This window comes from Hypanus sabinus, chromosome 5 (assembly GCF_030144855.1).
Source record: "Hypanus sabinus isolate sHypSab1 chromosome 5, sHypSab1.hap1, whole genome shotgun sequence".
NCBI classification, from domain to species: domain Eukaryota; kingdom Metazoa; phylum Chordata; class Chondrichthyes; order Myliobatiformes; family Dasyatidae; genus Hypanus; species Hypanus sabinus.
The window spans coordinates 129,544,649-129,570,125 of NC_082710.1; the positions used below are offsets into that span (position 1 = coordinate 129,544,649).

At 42.6% G+C, this 25,477-nt stretch overlaps 1 protein-coding gene across 3 annotated transcripts in view; it reads left to right on the forward strand.

Moving 5' to 3' along the window:
* Positions 1-1,970: 1,970 nt before the first annotated feature.
* Positions 1,971-25,477, forward strand: part of rbm26 (RNA binding motif protein 26) — a 128,142-nt gene continuing 104,635 nt past the window's right edge. Inside the window, exons 1-2 of one of the 3 annotated variants that reach the window (XM_059970392.1) lie at positions 1,971-2,088; positions 2,495-2,564. In XM_059970392.1, coding sequence (XP_059826375.1) covers positions 2,506-2,564 — 59 coding nt within the window. In that variant the 5' untranslated portion in view covers positions 1,971-2,088; positions 2,495-2,505. Of the gene's footprint in view, positions 2,565-25,477 lie in introns of all 3 variants that reach the window. The other 2 variants (XM_059970394.1, XM_059970395.1) reach the window with 2 other exon arrangements.

Sequence of the window (25,477 nt, forward strand, 5' to 3'; positions counted from 1 at the left end):
AAGGTGGTGTGGTCTTCTTACTCAATGCTGCATATAACGGAGAATTCCATTGTAATTTCAACAGATAACAGTTAGCCAATCAAACCAATTTCAACAGTTAGCCAGATTTAAGTAATGCAAAACATGGTGCTAAATCCAAGAAGTTTCAAGAAAAATAGAGTAATCTGAAACCACTGAACAATCACATTTGTGTAGGTGATTATATAAATAGACAGTAAGCCTAAGAAAGTTAAGCTGCCAGAAAAATAATAATTCTCCAGCCCAATCCCAACTGTCTATTTTGCCATTTGATGGATCAGGTGGGGGGGAGGGAGATTTAGAGGGAAGACTCTAATATCATAAGCACTATACTTAAACTACTAGCAAAAGATAGGGTTTGCTTATGTGAAATATTTCCATTTTTACTCATTCATGAAACTAATAAGCTGATAGCAGGGGAGAGGTGTTTTAAGGTTATTGGCATCAGTAGCAGGATGTTCAAGTTTATTGTCATTCGGCCATTCAGATGTATCCAACTAAATGAAACATCACTCCTCTGGCTCCAAGGTGTAAAACACAGTACATACTGTATAGTCACAGACAGCACATATAGTTATGATACAATACATATACTTATGATAAAGCAAAATACATTCACAAAGTAATATTAGTACAGGTTCTGAGTAGCATGGCCTGAAGCTTGATGATGCATGGAATGTTGTCCTGGAGCCATGCTGTACAAGATTAAGCACATAGCAGTTCCTTGACTCACGCTGGGTCAGTTGCAGATGAAGGTAACCCAGTTTGTTTTACAGGAAGTGAACATTGCAGAGCAGTATTGACAGGAAACCCGGCCTACAAGTGTTAGAGTGGATTATAGTGTGTGCTTTCACACCACCTCCAGACCCTCCTTCCTTGGTCTGCTCCAGAAGAAGAAAGATGGGTACAATTAGAGCACTTAAAGACAATCTGTGATTATCTTTTTAAACTCAGTATAATTGGATAGGAAAGGTTAAGAGGGATATGGACCAAACATGTGCAAATTGGACTAGCTCAGTGGATGACTTAGCTGGTCGCTGGTGTAGTGACATCCGTATCAGACACGAGGTGAGTGGTCCTGTGTTTGAATCCTGCTGGCTCCTTGCATGTTTTTCATCTATGCTGGGTTGAGCATTGAGCTGGCAACTCAGCCTCATGACAAACAGACAAATGCTAAAGAAATGGTGAAGTTGCCACCCAGTGCGCCACAAGGATGGCTTATTCAGCATGGATGATGTAGGCCAAACAGCCCCTTTCCATGCCGTATAACTGTGACTCCAAGTTTATATATAGCATGGTAATTCGTGAAAAGGGCAACAAGAGCTGGAGTTGATCAGAGAGGGAGAGAGTGCAGACAATGTGCCCAAGTAAAATCAGCAGAGAAAGCAGTAACTGACCATATTGAATGGTCTTTATCTGAATGCATGCAACTGAAAGGGAATACTGTTAACTGACACATTCCAGTTTGAAAAAGTACATGCTAAAAGATGCACTAAAGCTTCCTTCAGCCAATGCAAGGGCTTAGTTGGGAAGGACAACAGACCAGTCTTCTGCTACTAGAAATAAAGGGGAGGAATCTGATGTTGAAGCTGCTTAAACAACAGAAGGCTGACCAAGTGGCAATGGAATCATGCAAATAAATGTATTATATTGGTTTATTATTGTGACGTACAGTGAAAGACTTTGTTTTACATGTTATCCATACAGATCATTGCAATACAACTGTGAATTGAGGTCGAACCGCAATAACAGAATGCACGAAAAAAAGTTACAGTTACAGGGAAAAAAAGAACAATATTATTTTTCAGTATGAAGGAAGTTTTTTTTAAGATAATGGCGTGAGTGGACACAATCTAATGGTCACTATATAAAAATATGACTGCATTTGGGGTTCAGGTTTGGGAGAATGAAACTGGTGTCAATTCGAGACAATGTAGCCACGCCCCTTTTCTCCCTTGCACGAAATCTCGCGATAACCGCGGATCCGGCGACGGGGTGGCGAGAGTGGGGGAGTCGCCATTTTCTGAATAAACTAGCGAAGAGCGACCGAGAGCGGGTGAAAGCAGAGATGTTAGTTTTAATCTGGCGCCTTTGATCCGGCTGGTGATACACGCCGTGCGTTTTGAACCAACCCCCCCTACCTCCTACTCCTGTACACTGTCCGCGTGCGAGGAACGTTTCCTAATTTTAAATTGCTCTCGGAGGCCCTGCGTGCGGTGGCGGCGGCGTGTGGACACGTTGAGTTTGTTGCCCCGACGGCGACTGTTTGTTTGTAGCCGCAGGTTCCTCTGGATGTTCGACCTCTGACACCCCACTCCCCTTTCCCCCTGTAATAGGGGGGGCTCAAAATAAACAACCCCGGCTCCTTCATTGTAGGACACTCCTCTGCCCCTTCCCCTCTCCCCTCCCCCCGTCATTCTCTGGTGAGGTTCCCTCAGCTACTGTTTACCCCTCCTCCCCCCACCCCTCTCCACAGGATCGAGCACAATGATGATAGAAAACCTTGATGCACTCAAGACTTGGCTCACCAAGACCCTCGAACCCATGTAAGTACAATAGTTTGCTATCATGAACGATAAAACTACCCCCCAACTTCCTCAAGAGAACTGGTTAACAGATCCGTGATGTTGCTGAAGAAGAAACACTTTTTTTTTCTCTCCCTCTACGTTGATCTGACCATGAATTTCAGGATTTGGGAGGATCCTGACAAATTCTGTACTGAAACTTAAATTGGGTTGGTCTGAAGAAAGCTAGCTTAACGTATTTCGGAGAATTCGAGAACAGTTCAACGACCTGTCAATAGTTTTCAAGTTTCTCAACTATGGGAACGTGGTCCCTTAACTGGAAGCACAGGTGTATTAGTTTTGTTGAGTGTCTTATGTTGACTATTCTTTGTGTTCACAGCACTGTGTGATTACAATCGATGCTTATTTGAAAATGCCTTTTTTATCAGCTATAATGCATCAAAAGTGTTTTCTTTGAAAATTAAGATTGATAATGAAATTTAAATTATGGATCACATGTTTATAGTTGGCAAGTTTAGTCTTAGTTTTTTTATAAATATTGACTGCATTTGCAGGTTATGACTACTTTGCATTTTTTAACGTAAAAGGTGACTTATAGTTGATTGCTTGTGGTATAAAGATAAAATGTTGATCAAAATATGTCTTTTTTATTATGACTGTACAGGGTTAAAGTTGTTAATTGAGCATCTGGGACCAGTGATAATGGTTAAATAATTATTTTCCTTTGTCAAACATTTCCATTGCCCCAGTGATTTTAGAGAAGGCTAAATTAATTTAAAAATGCTAAATGAATATCAGAAGTGTTCAACTGAGTAAACAAGATCTGTGGAGGAGAAAGTTCAAATTGCTACTTTTTTATCGCTTTATTCACTAGAAACATTTCCCCTAGTTTTTCTCTGCAATAAGGCTGCATGACTGCTGAGCATTGAATGTGTAGTTTCTCCATTTTGTACTTTATTAGAATGTTATATGTAAGGGATAAAAAAAAGTTCTGATTCCTGCTTCTGCTTCCTTCCTCCAGTAGTTTAAGCAGAGAGTATAAAAATATATGCAACAGTATAATCTAAAACAAGTATATGAGTAGATATTTTAATGCATTGTTACATGCCTTCAAAAGTCTAATATTTTGAGGTATTCTTAGTATGGCATCTGCAGTGAGTTTAGCAGGGCTGTAACTACTTTTACATTGCAGAGTAGGAATTTCAGGAAGTAGAGATACACTTGTAAATTTTACCTTTTCCAACACCATACACATGAAAATCAATATTTCCCATTAAAAGGTTGTTATTACCAAATTGGGTTGTCCCTTATGTATTATGCTGTATTCCAGAAATTTGACAGGGCATTTCCTCTCGTGAATTGTGCTTGTATGGATAAACCACTTTCTGTGCTCATAGAGATTGGATACAGGAGAAATTGGATGCAATTGTGCATATCCGTATTTGTTCTGCCACCATGCATTTGGATTTTTTTGTACAGGTTTTACTTCAAAAGTAAAATAAACTTTATTCATAAAAATATCCGGGCAATCTAACTTCAGTGGACATAATCTTCAAATCAAATCATTCATTGTCTCTCAAACAAATCCATATAATTTAAAATGCATGAAGGTTGCTGTTTGCTTTGGCTGCTCAAACTAGTGCACCTCCCTGTGAGTTTGTAGCCAGTTGCCAGGAACCTGCTTGAGTTTTAAGTCACTTAGTCACATATTTTCCTATGGCACCCTTCAAGCTCATGACCTGTCACAACTGCTACCCCTTCATTTCCCTAAGCAATCTTTATAATGGTAACGGCTTATGGTTTGATTACTTAATTTGTCTTACACAGAACACCTTTCCAATTCAGCCCCTCCTGCAGTCCTAAATTTGATTTCCTCTGTGATGTCTGTGGGCATCAGGCTACTAAAGTTCAATACAACTGTCAGTGATCACAAAAAAAAGCAGTTAAGTAATTTTCCATTAGAGGGAAGCAACACAAAATGTTTAAAACATTCCATAGGTTGAACAGCATTTGTGGGGAGAGATGTGATCAATGTTTCAGGTTAGTAACCTTTTGGAGATGATGAAATTCTATTAAATATTTTCCTTGACATCTAATCCTGTGTGGTACATAGCCATGTAGTGATCTATTAAGTTATTGTTCCCTTCTATCCTTCCTTTCTAGCTGCTACCCTTGGCCCTTGTTTGCTTTAAATTCAATGTGCATATTTCAGACTTTGTGATACATCAACTACACCAGAAATCCACTATCTGCCAAATTGGCCTCAACAACTAGATTCATTCTTCATTTTGAAGTAAGCAGACTTAAATTTGCCAGTATGGTTCTTATTGTCCCTGTACATTTTGAGGTTCAATTCTTCAGTTTTTCTGAAACATTCTTATGGTTGAACTATCAGAAGTAAACTGAATGAAGGTCTGGTCATGCCTTGAAGAAAGGTAACAAGCTAACCAATTTTAATAAAAATTGACTATCTTATTAAACTCAAGAAATCAGTGATCTCTTCTGGGAGGAACCACAAAGTTAATGTTTCAGTTCCAAGACCAGTTGTTGTCACCTTTTTTCTATGTACTCTTGAGTTGTGAATTTTAATTATAAGAGATGTATAGCCTGCAGGGTCATTAAGATTGTATATTTATAATTAAAAAATTTGCACTTGCAAGGGGCTCTGGCAGGCATAGGTTTTTATAAATGATTCACTGTCATTGAAGTGTTGTTATTGGTACAGGAAATGTGGCAGCTAATTCAGAGTCAGATTTAATATCTCTGTGAAATTCGTGGTGGCAGTACTTTACAATACATAAAAATAATCCATTAATTACGATATAGATACTTATTAAATGCAAAGATACATGAAAAAAATACTGTGAGGTGCTATTCATGGGTTCACTGTCCATTCAGAATTCTGAAGGTGGAGGGGAAGAAGCTGTCCCTGAAACATTGAACGTGTCTTTCAGGCTCCTGTACCTCCTTGCTGATGGCAGCAATGAGAAGAGGGCGTGTGCATGTTTGGGATGATGAGGTCCTTAATGATGGATACCTCGTTTTGGTGGCATCGCCTTTTGAAGGTGTCCTTGATGCTGACAGAGCTGGCTGAGTTCACAAGTTTCTACAGCTTTTTCCGACCCTGTATAATTGTTCCTCCGTACCATACAATGATGTAACTGGTTACAATTCTCTCCACTGTACATATATAGAAATTTGCAAGCGTCATTGGTGACATAACTAAGTCTCCCTAAACTCTTAGTGAAATATAGCAGCTGTCATTGCTTCTTTGTAATTCCGTCAAAATCTTGGACCCAGGATAGATCTTCAGACACCCAGGAACTTCAAACTGCTCACTCTTTCTCCTGCTAATCCCTTGATAAGAACTGCTGTGTGTTTTCTTGACTTCCCCTTCCTGAAGTCCACAATCTGTTCTTTGGTTTTACTGACATTGAGTGGAAAATCACTCTCACTCCTATATGCCTCCTCTTTGCCATCTGAAATTCTGCCAACAATAGTTGTGTCGTTGGCAAATTTATCGATGGCATTTGAGCCACAGTTCAAGCCATAAACTGATCCCTAAGCTCGGGAACCTGGGTCTTAGCACTCAGATCTGCAGCTGGATCTTCAACTTTCACGGACAGGACCCAGGCTGTAAAAATTGGGGACACATTCTCCTCTACAATCACTCTGAGCACACTGCGTGCCCCACAAGGCTGTGTACTCAGCCCCCTGCTGTACTCACTGTGCACCCATGATTGTGTAGCCAAGTTTCCATTAGACTCAATATATTTGCTGATAACACCACAATTGTAGGCCGTATCTTGGGTAATGATGAATCTGAGTACAGAGAGGAAATTAAGAACCTAGTGGCGTGGTGCGAAGGCAATAACCTATCCTTCAACTCAGCAAGACGAAGGAATTGGTTGTTGACTTCAGAAGGAGTAGCAGACTGCACGACCCCACTACATCAGTGGTGCGCAGGTGGAACAGGTCAAAAGCTTTAAGTTCCTCGGGGTGAATACCACAAGTGACCTGACTTGGTCTAACCAAGCAGAGTCCACTGCCAAGAAGGCCCACCAGCACCTTTACTTCCTGAGAAAGCTGAAGAAATTTGGCCTGTCCCCTAAAACTCTCACTAATTTTTATAGATGCACCATAGAAAGCATTCTTCTGGGGTGCATCACAACCTGGTATGGACGTCGTCCTGTCCAAGCCTGGAAGAAGCTGCAAAAGATTGTGAACATAGACCAGCACATCAAACAAACCAATCTTCCGTCCTTGGACTCACTTTACACTGTACGCTGTCGGAGCAGTGCTGCCAAGATAATCAAGGACACAACCCACCCAGCCAACACATTTTTCGTCCCTCTTCCCTCCGGGAGAAGGTTCAGGAGCTTGAAGATACATATGGCCAGATTTGGGAACAGTTTCTTTCCAACTGTGATAAGATTGCTGAACGGATCCTGATCCAGATCTGGGCCGTACCTTCCAAATATCTGGACCTGACTTGCACTACCTTACTTTCCCTTTTCTATTTTCTAATTATGATTTATAATTTAAATTTTTATTATATTTACTTCGATTTGTACTTCAGGGAGTGCAAAGCGCAGAATCAGATATCGCTGTGATGATTGTATGCTCTAGTATCAATTGTTTGGTGACAATAAAGTAATGTAAAGTAATTGTGGGTGTAGAGAGAATAGAGCAGTGGGCTATGCATGCATCCTTGAGGTGCAGTAGTATTGATGTCAGTGTTGAGGAGACTTTATTTTGAATCTGTCCAGACTGTGGTTCCCTTTGGGAGAAAGTCAAGGATCCATGTGCAGAGGGAGGTACAGGGGGCCCGGGCTCTGGAGCTTGTTGATTAGGACTGAAGGTATGTTTGTGTTGAATGCTGAGCTCTGATATAGGTGTTACTATTGTCCACGTGATTGAAGGCAAAATGGCAAGCCAGTGAGATTGAATCTCTGTAGACCTATTGAGGCGAAAGGCAAATTGCAGTGGATCCAGATCCTTTCTTGGGCAGGAATTGATTCTACAGTCAACCTTCACTAATCTGACTACCTGTAATCCGGTTCTTTCAATAATCCAGCATTGATTTCAAATTTATAGCACAACTGTAATTTAAAATTTCCTGGGCCACCGTACCAATCTGCTGCGCATTGTTTTGGTTGCGCTAGATCTGTTCACGTGTTGGCACTCTCTTGTAAGCACAGACAGGTGATTCCTGTTTGTTTTCCTGCATTTATTAATATCATTTGCGTGAGGTGCGGCCGCCCTGCACTCGCCAGCAGCAGTCGCGTACTGCCCTTCGGTGTCACCCAGCCAGCGCTCCATTCTCTTCTGCCTGTGTCCTCAGTTCAGGCGTGGTGACCCACTGAATTTAAGCATGTTGCTAAGCGGAGGAAAAGAAACTAACGAGGATTCCCTCAGTAACCGTGAGTGAAGAGGGAAAAGCCCAGCGCCAAATCCCCGGTCGCTTGGCGGTTGCGTGAAATGTGGCATTTAGAAGACTTCCTTTTTCTGATTTCTGCTTCTGCTTACCCAGATGTGCTGCTATCGTCAGCAGTTTTTGAAGAAATTGTTGTGCCAGTTTCAGCACCAGTTCCTGATGCTTCACTTGTTTTTCAAGATGAAGATATTGATGATACTGACAACCCCACACGTGTAAACGTGTTACTTTGCCTGAAGGTGTATTAAATGTCTTACTTCAGAACCAGAAGTGCTCAACTGCTCTGTATAAGTTAATTCCTGTACATTTACCTCTACCCTTTATTTTATGCGTGCCTGTAAAGTACTTTATTAAAATTTCACTTGCTACTCATTTAATATTTCTGTTTCATTATTATCTAATGTACTGGTTTACATGATATTTTAAAGGTGTGATGAGGTGGTTAGCTACTGCTTAATGTGATCCTTCTGTAATTCGGCATTTTCATTAGTCCAGCAATCTGCAGGTCCCAATGGTGCCGGATTAGTGAAGGTTGACCTGTAACTATGATCAATTTCTCAAAGCACTTCCTAATAGTAGATGAGAATGCCATTGGTTGATAGTCATTAAGAGAACTTACCCTGCTCCTCTTGAATGGTTTGCAAAGGTTTTCTGAACCCAGCCAGGTGCTGGATGCCTTATAAAGGTCTACCAGATGCTTCAGAGATTTGCACCGGTGTAGTTTTATTCTCTGTTTAAAAGCATGCATAAATGACTTTGAGCTATTCTCGGAATGAAGTTGGATTTATTAACTTTTTAACTAGCAGTGAGCTGTTGCACATGTTCAGTAGCACCATCTTAACCTGATGTTCTTTCAGGTTTCTTGCTTTGTGGCTACCTGTAAGCAAACAAATCTCAAGGTTGTATGATGTTTTTTTTTGATAATAAATGTACTTTGAATCTTTGAATGAATCGTCATAGCCATTCATAATGTTAGGTTTTGTTTTGTAGAAAGTTAGATCTGCAAATCCTTCTGGAACTGACATGCATCCATTTCCATCTCTAATCTCAATCGGAGTTGTTTTTTGCTGTCAAATAATCTTTCATAGCTTGCACTTGAACTTGTATAGTTCTGGATCATTGGTCTTGAATGCCACATATCTAGCCCTCAGCAGACGTATGAATCTCCTAGTTCGTCCATGGCTTTTGGTTTAGATATGTCCTCAAAGGCAACTCTTCCACACAGGTTTTGATGAAATCATTAACAACTGTGGTGTCTTCGTTCAGATTTGATAATGAGAACTCCTCTGCTTCTGTTGACTGAACCTTCTTGGTCCTCACCACTGGTGCTGCAGTCTTTAGTGTCTGCCTATATGTTGGGCGTAGGAGGACCTCAAGGTGGTAAACATTCTTGATGGTGATATGAGTGGTCAAATGTGTAGGCTCCTCTGGTTGCACAAGTGATATGTTGGTTAGATTTCTGAGGAAACCTTTGATGAGTTTTCTTGGTGATAACATCTACACAGATGGAGAAGGACAATTTGCTGGTGATACACCTTGGAAGCTTGAAGTTCTCAAGCATCTTCACTGCATCATTATACAGAATTCTTCCCTGCTTCCTGAAGTCAATGGTCAACACTTGCTGACATTGAAGGAAATGTTGTCTTGACATCTTGAACTCATTCCTGTTCTGTTGTCTCACCATTGTTTGCGATTCAGCCCACTTCAGTGGTGTCGTCTAATGGAGTTGGAGCAGTCTGGCCATGCAGTAGTGAGTGTATAGGGAGTAAAGTAAGGGGCTGAGAATGCAGCCTTGAACACCAGTGTTGAGGATAATCTTGGTGGAGGTGTTGATACCTATCTAAGTGATTGTGGTCCATTGTTCCAGAAGTCAAGGATCAAGTTGCAGAGAGAGGTATATGATTTGATGGGAATATTGGAAGAACAAAATGGGAATACAGTGGAATTATTCAAAAGTGTGCTTGATGGACACCAATGGCTGTTCCCATGCTTTTTGACAATAATTCTTCATTCTCTCACACAAAAACATCCCTTCAACATCTATTAGGGAAGATCTTCAAGCTCTGTTTTAGTATGGTCACCTTCCATTCTTCTAAATTCCAGTGAGTACAGGCCAAACTTAAGACCAAAATTTTATCCCTTTAATTAACCTACTGAACCTCTGTGAACTGCCTCCAAGTATACATCCCACCTTAAGTAAGGAGACCAAAGGTACATGAACTTTACATGTGTGATCTCATCAATCGCTTTAACATTGTCACAAGAATTCCATTTCTATTTTCCATATTTCCAAGATATATCTTGGATTGCTGCCTCTGCCATGTGGCAGTGAGGATAAGAATAGGATGATTTGGTAGATGAATGCATAACTGAAGAGGAGGTACGTAGGGCAGGGTTTATGATTTGAGTCAATGGGATCCTTTGTGGGGACAATATGATGTGTACAAAAAGGGCGGGTAACACCTGAAATGAGAGGGACTGGTATTCTTGTGGGCAAGTTTGCCAGAGTTGTTGGGGAGGATTTAAACTAACTTGGCAGGGGAATAGGAACCAGAGTGGTGAGGCTGAGTGTGTACAACTAGATGCAGCATGTAGTGAGGCTGTGAAGAAGGACAGGCAGATGATAGGACAGTGGGATGACAAGAGCCAAAATGAAAAAGTGTGATGAAATACAGGACTGAAAGTATTACATTTGAATGCATACTGTATGTGGTATAAGGTTGATGATCTTGTGGTGCAGTTAGAGAATTGCAGGTAAGATGTTGCGGGCATCTCTGAGTCATGATTAAGAGAAGACCATAGTTGGGAGCTTAACATCCAAGAATGCATATTCTATCAAAAGGATAGGCAGATTGGTAGAGTGGATGGGATGGCTCTGTTGGTAAAAAATGAAATCAAATCCTTGGAAAGAAGTGACATTCTGCAGGATCAGAAGGTGTAAAATCCTTGTGGGTAGCATGAAGGAACTGCTGAGAGTTTCATACAGGTCCCTGAGAAGTAACTAGACATGGGTTACAAATTACAAAAAGAGATAGAAAAGGCAAGTCAAAAGGGCAATGGTGTGATAATCATGGTGAATTTCAAAATGCAGCTAGATTGGGAAAATCTGGTTGACACTGGATCCCAAAAGAGGGAACTTGTAGAATGCCTGTGGGATATCTTTTTAGAACAGCTTGTGGTTAAGCCCATCAGGGGAATAGCACTTGTGGATTGGGTGTTAGTTAACAACCCAGATTTAATTAGAAAGCTTAAGATAAAGGAACCTTCAGGAGGCAGTGATCAAAAATGATAGAATTCACCCAGAGAAGTTAAAATTGAATGTGTCGGCATTACAGTGGAGTAAAGGGCATTACAGAGACAAGAGAGGGGAACTGGCAAAGTGGATTGGAAGGGAACACAAACAAGAATTATGGTGGAACTGTAGTGACTGGAGTTTTGTGAGAAAATTTGGAAGGTGCAGGAAAGATGCATTCCAAAACTGAAGTATTCTAAAGAAAGGAGGAAGCAATTGTGGCTGGCAGGGGAAGTGAAAAACAGCATAAAAGGAAAAGAGGAGATATATAATATAGTAAAAATAAGTGGGAAGGTAGAAGATTGGGAAGCTTTTAAAAACTTAACAAGACAACTAAAGAAGCCTTGGAGAAAAGATGAAATATGAAGGTAAGCTAGCCAATAGTATGAGTATACAAATTTTTTTTTAGATATATATGGAGTAAAATGGCGATGAAAGAGTATATTAGACTACTCGAAAATGACGCTAGAGAGATAGTAATGGTGGGAAGGTGCAAAGAATTGGCAAACGAACTTAATAAGTATTTTACATTAGTCTTCACTGTGGAAGACATTAGCAGAATACCAGAACTGTGAGAGTGTTGGGGGAGGGGGGAAGGGCCATAAGTGAGTGTTGTTATTATTAAGAAAGAGATGCTTGGGAAAATGAAGGGTCTGGGGGTAGATAAGTCACCTGGACCAGATGGACTACACCCCAGTGTTCTAAAAAGACAGCTGAAAATATTGTGGAGATATTAGTAGTGATCTTTCAAGGATCACTAGATTCTGGAATAGAACATAGAATAGTACAGCACATTACAGGCCCTTCGGCCCATAATGTTGTGCCGACCCTCAAACCCTGCCTCCCATATAACCCCCCACCTTAAATTCCTTCATATACCTGTCTAGTAGTCTCTTAAACTTCACTAGTGTATCTGCCTCCACCACTGACTCGGGCAGTGCATTCCACGTACCAACCACTCTCTGAGTGAAAAACCTTCCTCTAATATCCCCCTTGAACTTCCCTCCCCTTAAAGCCATGTCCTCTTGTACTGAGCAGTGGTGCCCTGGGGAAGAGGCGCTGGCTATCCACTCTATCTATTCCTCTTAATATCTTGTACACCTCTATCATGTCTCCTCTCATCATCCTCCTCTCCAAATCTCTGATCATAATCCATACTCTCTAAACCAGGCAGCATCCTGGTAAATCTCCTATGTACTCTTTCCAATGCTTCCACATCCTTCCTATAGTGAGGCGATCAGAACTGGACACAATACTCCAAGTGTTTTATAGAGCTGCATCATTACCTCGCAACTCTTAAACTCTATCCCTCGACTTATGAAAGCTAACACCCTCTACCTGTGAGGCAACTTTCAGGGATCTGAGGACACATACCCCCAGATCCCTCTGCTCCTCCACACTACCAAGTATCCTGCCATTTACTTTGTACCTTGGAGTTTGTCCTTCCAAAGTGTACCACCTCACACTTCTCCGGGTTGAACTCCATCTGCCACTTCTCAGCCCACTTCTGCATCCTATCAATGTCTCTCCAATGGTTCCTGAGGTCTGGAAAATTACAGATGTCACTCCAGCCTTTAAAAAGGAAGGGAGGAAAAAAAAGGAAATTATAGGCTAGTCAACATGGCTTCAGTGTTTCGAGTCTTATTAAGGATGTGGTTTCAGGGTACTTGGGGGCACGTGATAAAATAGGCCAAAATCAGCATGGTCAGCAAGGGGAAATCTTACCTGACAAATCTGTTAAAATTCTGCAAGGAATTAACAGGCAGGATAGATGAGAGAGTCATTGGCTGTTGTTTATTTGGATTTTCAGATGGTCTTTTGAATGATTGGCACACACGACGCTGCTTAAGATAAGAGCCCATGGTAATACAGGAAAAATATATAGAGGATAGAAAGTTGGCTGCCTGTGACTAGTGGTGTGTCACAGGGTGTGATGGTGGGACCACTTCATTTCACAGTATGTCAGTGATCTGGATGACAGAATTGATGGCTTTTTGGCCAAGTTTGTGGGCAATATTTAGATAGGTGAAGGGTCAGGTTGTTTTGAGGAGGGAGGGTGTCTGCAAAAGGATTGGGGAAATGGGCACAGAGGTGGCAGATAGGTTATAATGTTGGGAAGTGTATGGTCGTGCACTTTTGCCAAGGAATAAAAGTGTTGACTATTTTCTAAATGGTGTGAAAAATCAAACATCAGTAGTGTAGAGGGACTTCAGGGTCCTCGTGCAGGATTCCCTGAAGGTGAACTTTCAGATTGAGTCAGTGCCAAGAAAGGCAAATACAATGTTACCATTCATTCTGAGAGGACTAGAAAACAAAAGCAAGGATATAATGCTTAGGCTTTACAGGTGTCTCTTCTCTCTCTTCCCCCCCCCCCCCCACAAAGGTAGAGCGTTCCTATGAAATCTTTCTTAAGCGGAAATGACGTAAAGCGAAACACCATTAATTTATATGGGAAAAATGTTAGTAAAAGCGAAAATCCTCTTTATAATGCAAAAACAGGTTACTAATGTAGGTCTTTTGTAAAAGCGAAGTGGCTTAAAGCGGGTGACACCTGTATAAGGAATTGTCGGACCTCAGCAGTTTTGGGCCCCTTAAGAAAAGATGTGTCCAGAGGAAGTTCACAAGAATGATCGATCCTAGAAACGAAAGAGTTAACATATAAGGAGCATTGGATAGCTCTGGCCTGTACTCACTTGAGTTTGGAAGAATTGTGGGGGGGAGGAGAGTAACCTCATTGCAACCTATTGAATAATGGATAAAATGGATGTGGAGAGAAAGTTTCCTGTAATGGGGGAGTCAGAGCGCACAACATCAGAGTTGAGTAATGTCTAGTTAGAACAGAGGTGAGGAAAAAAATTCTGTCGCCAGACGGTTGTGAATTTGTGGAATTCATTGCCACAGATGGACGCCTATGCAGGCCAAGTTACTGAGTATATTTAAGGCAGAGGTTGATGGGCTCTTTATTCGTGAGGACATCATAGGTTACCAGAAAAAGGCAGGAGAAAGGGGTTGAGAGGAATAATAAGTCAGCCATGATAGAATGGTGGAGTGGATTTGATGGACCGAATGGTCTAATTTGCTCCTATGTCTGAAGGTCTTATGTTTTATATGGACCAATAATCCATGTCTTTCTAATACCTTGGAGCACCTAGATGGTAATTTTGTGTTTCATGCACAGAGATGTAGATCCCTCTGTTCCACAGTTTAACCGCATCATAATCATTTGCAGGGTTTGTTCTAAGTACACTGTCATTTCTGTCTATGTGTTGAAACAAGATCTGATACCGTTCATCATTTCAAGTTCTAATATTCTAGCAGATCATTCTTAAATGTTTTGGATTACACTGGTCAGCTTTTGTAAAAGTGGAGATACAGGAAATTATTTCAGAGGTGCTGGCATTTCCTGTGGACTTAATCGCAAGAAGCCAGAGATGACTATAAAATACAAATACGTATCATTTAGTCCAACAGTGACATCTACTGCAGCTGGGGTCACAGGATACTGGAAATGTGAGCCAGAACTTGGAATAGTACTGTACTGGGCAGGCCATGCTGTTGTGCTAGTCCTGATGCTGATTTATACAAATCTCCTCAGCAGGTCGGGCAGCATCCATGGAAACGAGCAGTCAACAACTCGGCCTGAAATGTTGACTGCTCATTTCCATGGATGCTGCCCGACCTGCTGAGTTCCTCCAGCGAGTTGTACATGTTGCTTTGACCCCAGCATCTGCAGTGTACTTTGTGTATGCAAATGTCCTCCTGTGTATCATCTATATCCCTCTATTCCCTTCATATTTATATACTGTATCTATCTAAAGCCTCTTAAACTCCACAAATCTGCCCAATTCCACTACTCTCCCAGTAGCCCATTCCAGTAAACAAAAAAAAACTTGCCCCTTGTGTTGCCTTTTAACTTCATCCTCTAATCTTAAAATCATGTACTCTTTTTTTTGAGATTTCTAACTTGGGGCACAAATTCTGACCGCCTAAATGGTTGGTTCTAAGAAATTTTGTGGGACCTTGATTTTATGTCCATAATTTCCTGAAAGTTGCTACAGGCTGGAGACGTATGGGACATGTGCCCTTATATGTCAGGAGAAAGAATGTTGCAACTTTGCTGAACACCGCTGAGACTGCGCTTAAGAAAATTGAGTGGCTGAATTGAAGAGTTTAGTTGCCAGAGAGATTGAATAGGTTAAGTTTGTTTCACTAAGAACAAAGGAAGCTGATGGGTGACCTGACATGTCTATAAAGTTATAAAGGGCATTGATGAGTAAGCTGGTCAAAACCTTTTCTCCCCATGAGAAACAGGTCATATGAAATATTTAAGAGGAACCTGAGGAGAAACTTCATTCAGAGGGTGGTGCTAGTGTGGAATGAACTTCTAATGGAATTGGTAGATGTGGGTTCAATTGTAACATGTAAAAAGTTTGGATAAGTACATGGATAAAAGAGGTATGGAGGGTATGGTCTGGATGCAGGTAGTTGAGATGAAGCAGGAAAACGGGTTGGTATGGACTAGATAGTGTGAAGGGCTTGCTAATCTTGAAATACAGTGTTCAACCTGTCCTTTTAGCTCATGCCCTCCAATTGAGTCAATATCCTGGTAAGCTTTTGCACATTTTCCTCAATTTCCACATCCTTCCAAAAATGGGGTGACTAAAACTGCATCATACTCTTAATGACCTCCTAATTCTTGTATATTCCAACCATTGATGGATGCAGAAAGCTTCGTCAGGAAAAAAAAATGCCCCATGATTACACTAATAAATAATACTTAGAATTAGAATTAAGAGTTAATATATCATTGAGGGGCAAGTAGGGTTGACTCATTCAGAATGCTGCTTTTAAACTTTTAACCAAAACCAGGGTGAGAGAGTTTATCACTCCCGTCCTAATTAATTTGTGTTGGCTTCCTGTACCTTGAAGAATCAATTTTAAAGTTCTCTTGTCTGGGACCAACCAGACTATATCACAGAATCACTTTCATTGCATAATCCTTCTCAAGTTGTCTTCTGCTGTCTCTTAAATTTAAACTATTTCTCTTAAAAGTTAATTGGTAGGTCAGGTTTTTTGAATTACACACCTAAACTATGGAACACAATACCCAAGACTATAAGAAATGCAGACTCAGTTGACACTTTTAAATGCTGCCTCAAAACCTATTTATTGAACCATTATCTTTTAAATCTTCCATGTTTGCATTTTATTTCACTTTGTATGAAAAGAGCTCTTTTTTTCATTTCCTTTTTGGGATCTGGGCCTGGTTGGCAAGTCCACTTTTCTTGCCCTTGAGATGGCAACAAGGAGCTATTGTTAAATTATTGCACTCAACTTTGAACATGTGGTAAATTTTCTGGAGCATGATAATTGGTGATAGTAGCAGCATTTATTTCTTATCCTTAACTATCCTAAGGTTAACCATCTGGAGTTTACTTTCTTGAGACAAGTTGCGTGACACACCATCAAATCCTTAAGCTGCTCCTGTAGCAACAGTTTTTAGGGTAGTTCAGATAAGTTTCTGATCAGTGGGGTGCCTAGAATATTTTTTGAGGTTTTGGCAACAGTAATAACAGTGTATTTCAAGATTAGATTGTTGTATTCTGTGAAAATGGTGATTGCCTGGCACTTTGTCACACTTAATATCTTTTCACATATCAACCTATGCCTGAATGTTGTCCAAGTCTTGCTGAATGCTAGTTTTGCTGAGGATTTGCAAGGTAAATTGAGCATTGTACAATTATCAACAAACCACCTATCTAACCTTGTGATTAAAGGAAGATATTGATGAAGCTATTAAACAAGGTTGTATATAGGAAAAACACACACAAAATGCTGGTGGAACACAGCAGGCCAGGCTGCATCTATAGGGAGAAGCGCTGTCGACGTTTCAGACCGAGACCCTTCATCAGGACTAACTGAAAGGAAAGGTACTAAGAGATTTGAAAGTAGGAGGGGGAGGGGGAAATGATAGGAGAAGATCGGATGGGATGAAGCTAAGAGCTGGAAAGGTGATTGGCAAAAGTGATACAGAGCTGGAGAAGGGGAAGGATCATGGGATGGGAGGCCTAGGGAGAAAGAAAGGGGGAGGGGAGCACCAGAGGGAGATGGAGAACAGGCAGAGTGATGGGCAGAGAGAGAGAGGGGAAAAAAAAACAAAAAAATATGTCAGGGATGGGGTAAGAAGGGGAGGAGGGGCATTAACAGAAGTCAGTGTTCATGCCATCAGGTTGGAGGCTACCCAGCTGGTATATAAGGCGTTGTTCCTCCAAACTGAGTGTGGCTTCATCTTGACAGTAGAGGGGGCCATGGATAGACATATCAGAATGGGAATGGGATGAGGAATTACAATGTGTGGCCACTGGGAGATCCTGTTTACTGTGGCGGACAGAGCGTAGGTGTTCAGTGAAACAGTCTCCCAATCTGCGTTGGGTCTCACCAATATATAAAAGGCAACACCAGGAGCACTGGACACAGTATACCCCACCAGCCAACTCACAGGTGAAGTGTCGCCTCACCTGGAACTACTATCTGGGGCCCTGAATAGTGGTGAGGGAGGAAGTGTAAGGGCAGGTGTAGCACTTGTTCTGCTTAAAAAGATAAGTGCCAGGAGAGGGAGATCGGTGGGAAGGAATTGGGGGGGGGGGGAATGAGTGGACAAGCGAGTCACGTAGGGAGCGATCCCTGCGGAAAGCGGGGGGGGGGGGGATGGGAAAGATTTGCTTAGTAGTGGGATCCCGTTGGAGGTGGTGGAAGATAGAGAATTATACGTTAGACCTGGAGGCTGGTGGGGTGGTAGGTGAGGACAAGGGGAACCATTTCCCGAGTGAGGTGTCGGGCAGATGGGGTGAGGGCAGATGTGTGGGAAATGGGAGAGATGCATTTGAGAGCAGAGTTGATGGTGAAAGAAGGGAAGTCCCTTTGTTTATAGTTCATAGTTCCCACACCCCGCACTTCCCGTTTCTATCTCCTACCCAAGACCCACAAACCTGCCTGTCCAGGTAGACCCATTGTCTCAGCTTGCTCCTGTCCCACTGAGCTAACTTCTGCATACATTGTTTTATCCCCTCTTGTTCAGTCTCTTCTCACCTGTGTTCGTGACACTTCTCATGCTTTGAATTTTTTTCAATGATTTAAAGTTCCCTGGTCCCCAACACCTTATTTTCACCATGGACATCCAGTCCCTGTATACCTCCATCCCCCACTAGGAAGGTCTCAAAGCTCTTCGCTTCTTTTGGATTCCAGACTTAACCAATTCCCCTCTACCACCACTCTCCTCCATCTAGCAGAATTAATTCTTACTCTCAATAATTTCTCCTTTGGCTCCTCCCACTTCCTCCAAACCAAAGATGTAGCCATGGGCACCTGCATGGGTCCGAGTTATGCCTGCCTTTTTGTTGGCTTTGTGGAACAGTCCATGTTCCAAGTCTATACGAGTATCTGTCCCCTCTTTTCCTTTGCTAAATCAACAACTGCATTGGCGCTGCCTCCTGCACGCATGCTGAGCTCGTCGACTTCATTAACTTTGCCTCTAACTTTCACCCTGCCCTCAAATTTACCTGGTCCATTTCCGACACCTCACTCCTCTTTCTTGATCTTTCTGTCTCCATCTCTGGAGACGGCCTATCTACTGATATCTACTATAAGCCTACAGACTCTCACTGCTACCTGGACTATTCCTATTCCCACCCTGTCTCTTGCAAAAATGCTATCCCCTTCTCACAATTCCTCCGTCTCTGCCGCAACTGCTCTCAGGATGAGGCTTTTCATTCCAGAACGAAGGAGATGTCTTCCTTTTTTAAACAAGGGGCTTCCCTTCTTCCACCATCAACTCTGCTCTCAAACGCATCTCTCCCATTTCCCGCACATCTGCCCTCACCCCATCTGCCCGCCACACCACTTGGGATAGGATTCCCCTTGTCCTCACCTACCACTCCACCAGCCTCCAGGTCCTCTGTAACTTCCGCCACCTCCAACGGGATCCCACTACCAAGCACATCTTTCCCTCCCCCACCTCTTTCTGCTTTCCGCAGAGATCGCTCCCTACGCGACTCCCTTGTCCACTTGTCCCGCCCCATCCCTCCCCACCGATCTCCCTCCTGGCACTTATCTTTTTAAGCAGAACAAGTGCTACACCTGCCCTTACACTTCCTCCCTCACCACTATTCAGGGCCCCAGATAGTCGTTCCAGGTGAGGCGACACTTCACCTGTGAGTTGGCTGGTGGGGTATACTGTGTCCAGTGCTCCCGGTGTTGCCTTTTATATATTGGTGAGACCTGACGCAGATTGGGAGATTGTTTCACTAAACACCCACGCTCTGTCCGCCAGAGAAAACAGGATCTCCCAGTGGCCACACATTGTAATTCCTCATCCCATTCCCATTCTGATATGTCTATCCATGGCCTCCTCTACTGTCAAGATGAAGCCACACTCAGTTTGGAGGAACAACGCCTTATATGCCGGCTGGGTAGGCTCCAACCTGATGGCATGAACATTGACTTCTCTAACTTCTGTTAATGCCCCTCCTCCCCTTCTTACCCCATCCCTGACATATTTAGTTGTTCGCTTTTTCTCTCTCTCTCTCCCCATCACTCTGCCTGTTCTCCATCTCCCTCTGGTGCTCCCCTCCCCCTTTCTTTCTCCCTAGGCCTCGCGTCCCATGATCCTTTCCCTTCTCCAGCTCTATCACTTTTGCCAATCACCTATCCAGCTCTTAGCTTCATCCCATCTCCTCCGATCTTCTCCTATCATTTCGCATTTCCCCCTCTCCCTCCTACTTTCAAACCTCCTAGTATCTTTCCTTTCAGTTAGTCCTGACGAAGGGTCTCGGCCCGAAACGTCGACAGTGCTTCCTTATAGATGCAGCCTGGCCTGCTGTGTTCCACCAGCATTTTGTGTGTGTGTGTGAATTTCCAGCATCTGCAGATTTCCTCGTGTTTGCATATAGGAAAGTGTCCCAAGAAACTTTCATATCCTTAGACTCTTATTTGTAATTTCTAAAAAAAACTATTGGGAGAGATTAGAGATAACCCCTTGTAGGGTGAATGAATGATATTAAAAGCAAACTTAATGACCACTCCTTGTCTAGGTTATTTCTTGGAGCACATCAACCTTCATCTTCCTATATTATCCCATTTGCTAGGATATCAGAGCATGGAACCAGCCTTCAGCCTCTTGAGGACTACCCCATCCACCAAACATCTATTTGCACTAGTGCCTTTTCTTTCTCCATAACCTCCCTTAAACACTCCTAAGAGTCTACTTGTCAATATATTTTGATTAGTAATCCGCGGTGGTCATTTAACCTGCACGTTTTTGGTATTTTGGAAGACATCTTTCAAACTGTCATAGACAGCATTGGAGTTCATAATTAATTTCAGCTTACCATGGTTTTGAGGCTCCAGCTCTACTAGCTGTTCACTGTGCTACACTAAAATCAGCAGTGATACTGTCAATAAAGTGCCTTGTAAAAGTATTCAGACTCCAACCCATTGATCACATAAATGAGTAATGACAACTAGAGGTTTTAATCAATTAAATTTTTTTTTGTGTGAAACACGTGTTCCTATTTTCGCACACAAAAAAACTAAAAATTCAATAACTGAAATGAAGTATTCATCCCCTTTTGCTTAATACTTAGTTGAATCATTTCTTGCAGCTATTATAACCAAATCTTTTTGGTTAAGTCTCTGGCTTTGCACAATGTGATGGAGCAAGATTTGCCCATTCCACCTCCCAGTATTCTTCGAGCTTTGCCAGTTTAGTTGAGAAGCAGTGGTGAACAGCAATCTTGAGGTCTTGCCAGAGATGTTTGATTGGGTTTAAGTCAGGACTTGGACTGAGCCACTGAAGAACATCAATTTTCTCCTTTTGAAGCCACTGCATCATTGCTCTGGGTTATTGTCCTGCTGAAAGACAAACTTCCTCCACTGTTTAATCTTTCTAGCAGAAGCTGGCTAGTTTCTATCCAGGATTTCTTTGTATTTATCCCATCAATCCTGACCATATTTCCAGTCCTTTCTGCTGAACAGCCATCTCCATTATATGGTGCTACCTCTTCCAGTAGGGATAAGGTGTTGCCTGGCTGATGCACAGTATTAGATTTACGCAGCATGTACTGCTTAGTTTCAAAGCCAAAAATATCCAAGTTAGTCTCATCCGACTACAAGACCTTCTTCCACTTCTTTACAGTATCTTCTACGTGACGCTTTGCAAAGTCTTTACAAGTAAGAATATTTTTTCTTTATCTGGTGTTTCTTTCTTCCACTCTTCTATACATTTTTGCATAAGGCCTTGGAGATTGTAGAGCCATGAATTTCATCTCCATCGCAGCCACTGACTTCTGCAGCTCATTCAAGAATAACTGGCATCACAGTATCCTCTTACAAGTGCTATAGTTTGTGTGGCTATAGTTTCATAATTTTTACACTTTTTCATGATGGACTGCACTGAGCTCACTGGTATGTTCAGTGCCTTAGATGGTCTTGTACCCTTTTCCAGATTTGTGCTTTTGTTATCATTTCCGTGACTTGTCTTGATTGATCTTTTGTCTTCATTTTGGTTTGGTCTGTTGAAAATCTACCATACTATTGGACCTTACAGATCAGATCAGTCTTCTTATGAGCTCATTGGAAGCAGTTGATTCTCTAGTTGTTAGATTAGGTAATATAGTATATTGCACCTGAGGAAAGTCAGCAAAGGGGTTGAATACTTTTTCGGCCTCAGAATTTTGGTTTTTAATTTTCAGTTTCTGACAGGTTTTGGATTTTTTTTTTTGATTTGACATGATGCACAATGTTTTGTAGAATTGCTCAAGAATCCTACTTCAATGTATTTTAAATTCAGGAAATGAGACAGTAAAATGTGAAAGTAGATGTGGGGGGCTGAATACTTTATCAAGGCACTGATGTAATTCCTCCAATAGTGTATTGCTTAATTTGTGGTTAGCTGTCATCCAAAAGAAAGATTTTGTTGTAAATTCTTAGATTTGTTGATGGTTGTGTATATTTACTCAGAAGGTTTGCTGTAAGTACATCTTCATTGTTAGATTATTTGTTTTGTTTAATATATGTATTACTTGGTATGTACTGATGTTTAAAATCAGCAAAGCTTTCTCTTTTGATCTTATCTGACTCTGAACATTTTTTTATATATTTCTTTACTGCTCATGGATGTACCGAGAGGGAGTAATAAAGTACTTGACATTCAGAAGCATTATCATTGCCTAATCTCCCATCATTTCTATGGGAGGAGTGATGGACATTCCTATTGACCTGATATTTAACTGAACAAACATACAGTGCAAAGGCACACAGAATGCTGGAGGAACTCAGCAGGCCAGGTACCATCTATGGAAAAAAGTACATTCAATGTTTTGGGCTGAAACCCTTAAGCAGGACTGAAGAAAAAAAAACTGAGGAGTAGATTTACAAGGTGGGGGAGGTGAGAGAGAACCATCAGGTGATAAGTGAAACCTGGATGGGGAGGGATGAAGTGAAGAGCGTGAGAGTCGATTGATGAAAGAGATGGAAGGTGGTGGAAGAAAGAAAAAGGGGGGGAGAAGCATCACAGGGAAGTGATAGGCAGGCAAGGAGATAAAATGGAGGAGGGAAAAGGGGATGGGAAATGAAGGAGGCAGGGGGTAGCTGCTGGGGGCGTACGAGAAATCTTATGTTCATGCCATCAGGTTGGAGGTTACCCAAATGGAATATAAGGTGTTGGTCCTCCAACCTAATTGTAGCTTCATCACTACAGTGCAGGAGGCCATGGATGTACATATCAGAATGGGAAGTGGAATTAAAATGGGTGGCTTGTGGGAGATCCCGCTTGTTCTGGCAGATGGAGTGTAGATGTTTGGCGAGACGGTCTCAGAGTACCAAGAGATTATCGTGAATGTTACAGCATGACTCCAAAACTTTTTCATTTTCATTACTTGAGTGTTATGGTATACTCCATTTTCCTGGATAAAAGAATTCTTACAAAAATCAAGAAACTAGTGTACCATCCAGATAAGAAACTTGCTAATTGTTTTCATATCCCCCAGCCCAGCGTTGTTTTTTTACTGCCACCACCGCTGGTAATTCCATTGGTGGTATATTAGTTGTAATGGGTGTCATCCACAAAATAAACTACATTTACTAGGCTGGCTATTTCCAAAATTGTGACTACCTGAAGGGCCAGACCAGCAGGTTCCCTTTGAAGACTCGCACTACCCTGAATTCCCTAACTATCAGCAGTGTGGATCTACCTTCACAAAAAACAATGCTGTGTTTTGAGGAGGCAGCTCGGCACCACCTCAAGAACAATATGGGAGATGCAGATTATAAACTGGCTTTGCCAATGAAGATCTCAAATAAATCAACATTATCTGCTTCAACCAATTCCTGTGACGTTGAGTTCCCTCTACCTTTGTAATTTTCTCTAACCTCTTGATGACACCACAGTAGCATAGCAGTTAGCGTGATGCTATTATAGCTCAGCATCAGAATTCAATTCCAGTGCTATCTGAGAAGTTTTTGTCCTTCCCATGAGGGTGTGGTTTCCTCCCACAATCCAAAGAAGTATTGATTAGTAGGTTAATTGGTGATTGTAAATTGTCCTGCGATTAGGCTAGGGTGAAATAGGTAGGTTGCTGGGCGATGCGGCTTTTTGGACCAGAAGGGTCCATTCCGTGCTGTATCTCTGAATCAATAAAAGTAATTCAGTGATCATCAGACATCTATGCTTTACTAATCTGTTTATTTTTTTCATGTATTTAATGACTTGGCTATTGGTGACTGAACAAAGTTGCTTCATGCCTCCATCATCCACTTTAAACCAGGCTGTTGGTGATCGGTTCCAAGAACTCCTCATGCGGTTCATTTTTTTAAATGTGACCCACTTCCTAGCACACTCGAACCGGCTCACAAATAGCCAGTGCGCTGGCACAAAGGCCAGTCCCAAAAGGGCACCAGGTCTGCTTCACCAACAAAGGGAAAAAGCCTGCGGGGGCTTGTGAGTACCTTACAGCATCCGCGCCTGGGGAGGGCGGGATGAGGGAGTCTTTAAAGCAAGGCTGTGAAGTTCGAATAAAATTATCTTCGATTGCAGTTTACCAACTCCGTGTCGTTATTTTAGCGCTGCGTGTAGCACACCGCTACAATTGGTGACCCCGACGGTCCAAACGATTTTTGGACTGGAGATGACCGACGCCGCATCTGTTCATGCGGTTCCTTTGAAACTGCCAAGCTTCTGGGCGCTGTGACCTCACCTATGGTTCCAGCAAGCAGAAACCCAATTCCATGTTCGGCAGATAACCTCAGAGGACATACGTTACTACTACGTGGTGAGCTCCCTCGACCAGGACACAGTGGCCCAGGTTGCGGAGTTCGTACAGTCTCCCCCAGCGGACGGCAAGTACACGGAATGCAAAGCCCTGCTCCTAAGGACTTTTGGACTCCTACGGCGTGAGCGAGCTGCCTGTTTACTGCACCTGGATGGCTTGGGAGACAGACCTCCATCGGCTTTAATGAATGAGATGTTGTCTCTGGCCGACGGACACACCACCCTGCCTCATGTTTGAGCAGGCATTCCTGGAGCAGCTGCCCGAGGACATACGCCTGCTGCTGTCCGACGCGGATTTCAATGACCCCCGGAAGGTGGCAGCCCGGGTGGACTTGCTGTGGAACGCCAAGAAGGTGAGTGGGGCGTCCATCGCACAGATCACCAGGCCATGCTCCCAGCAGCATACCAGTCCAGGCCTGGCCACAGAGCCCGCTAACCCCAGAGGCAGGTGTGGGAAGCCCAACAAACAATGGTGTTTCTACCACCAGCGGTGGGGCGCAGAAGCCTGCCGTTGTCGCCCGCCCTGCCAGTTCCCGGGAAACGCCAGGGCCAGCCGCCACTGATGGCTACGGCGGCTGGCCTTCGGGATAGCCTCCTGTATGTGTGGGACCAGCGGTCGGGACGCTGTTTTTTGGTCAACACCGGTGCCAAGATCAGCGTCTTACCTCCGACGAGTTACGACACCCGCAACAGGGCACCGGGTCCCCCCCGAGGGCAGTGAACGGCAGCACAGTAAGGACCTATGGCGCCCGTCAGGTGCAGCTACAGTTCGACTCCGCAGTGAACGGCAGCACAGTAAGGACCTATGGCGCCCGTCAGGTGCAGCTACAGTTCGACTCCAACCAGTTCACACTGGCCGCTGTAGCCCAACCGCTTCTGGG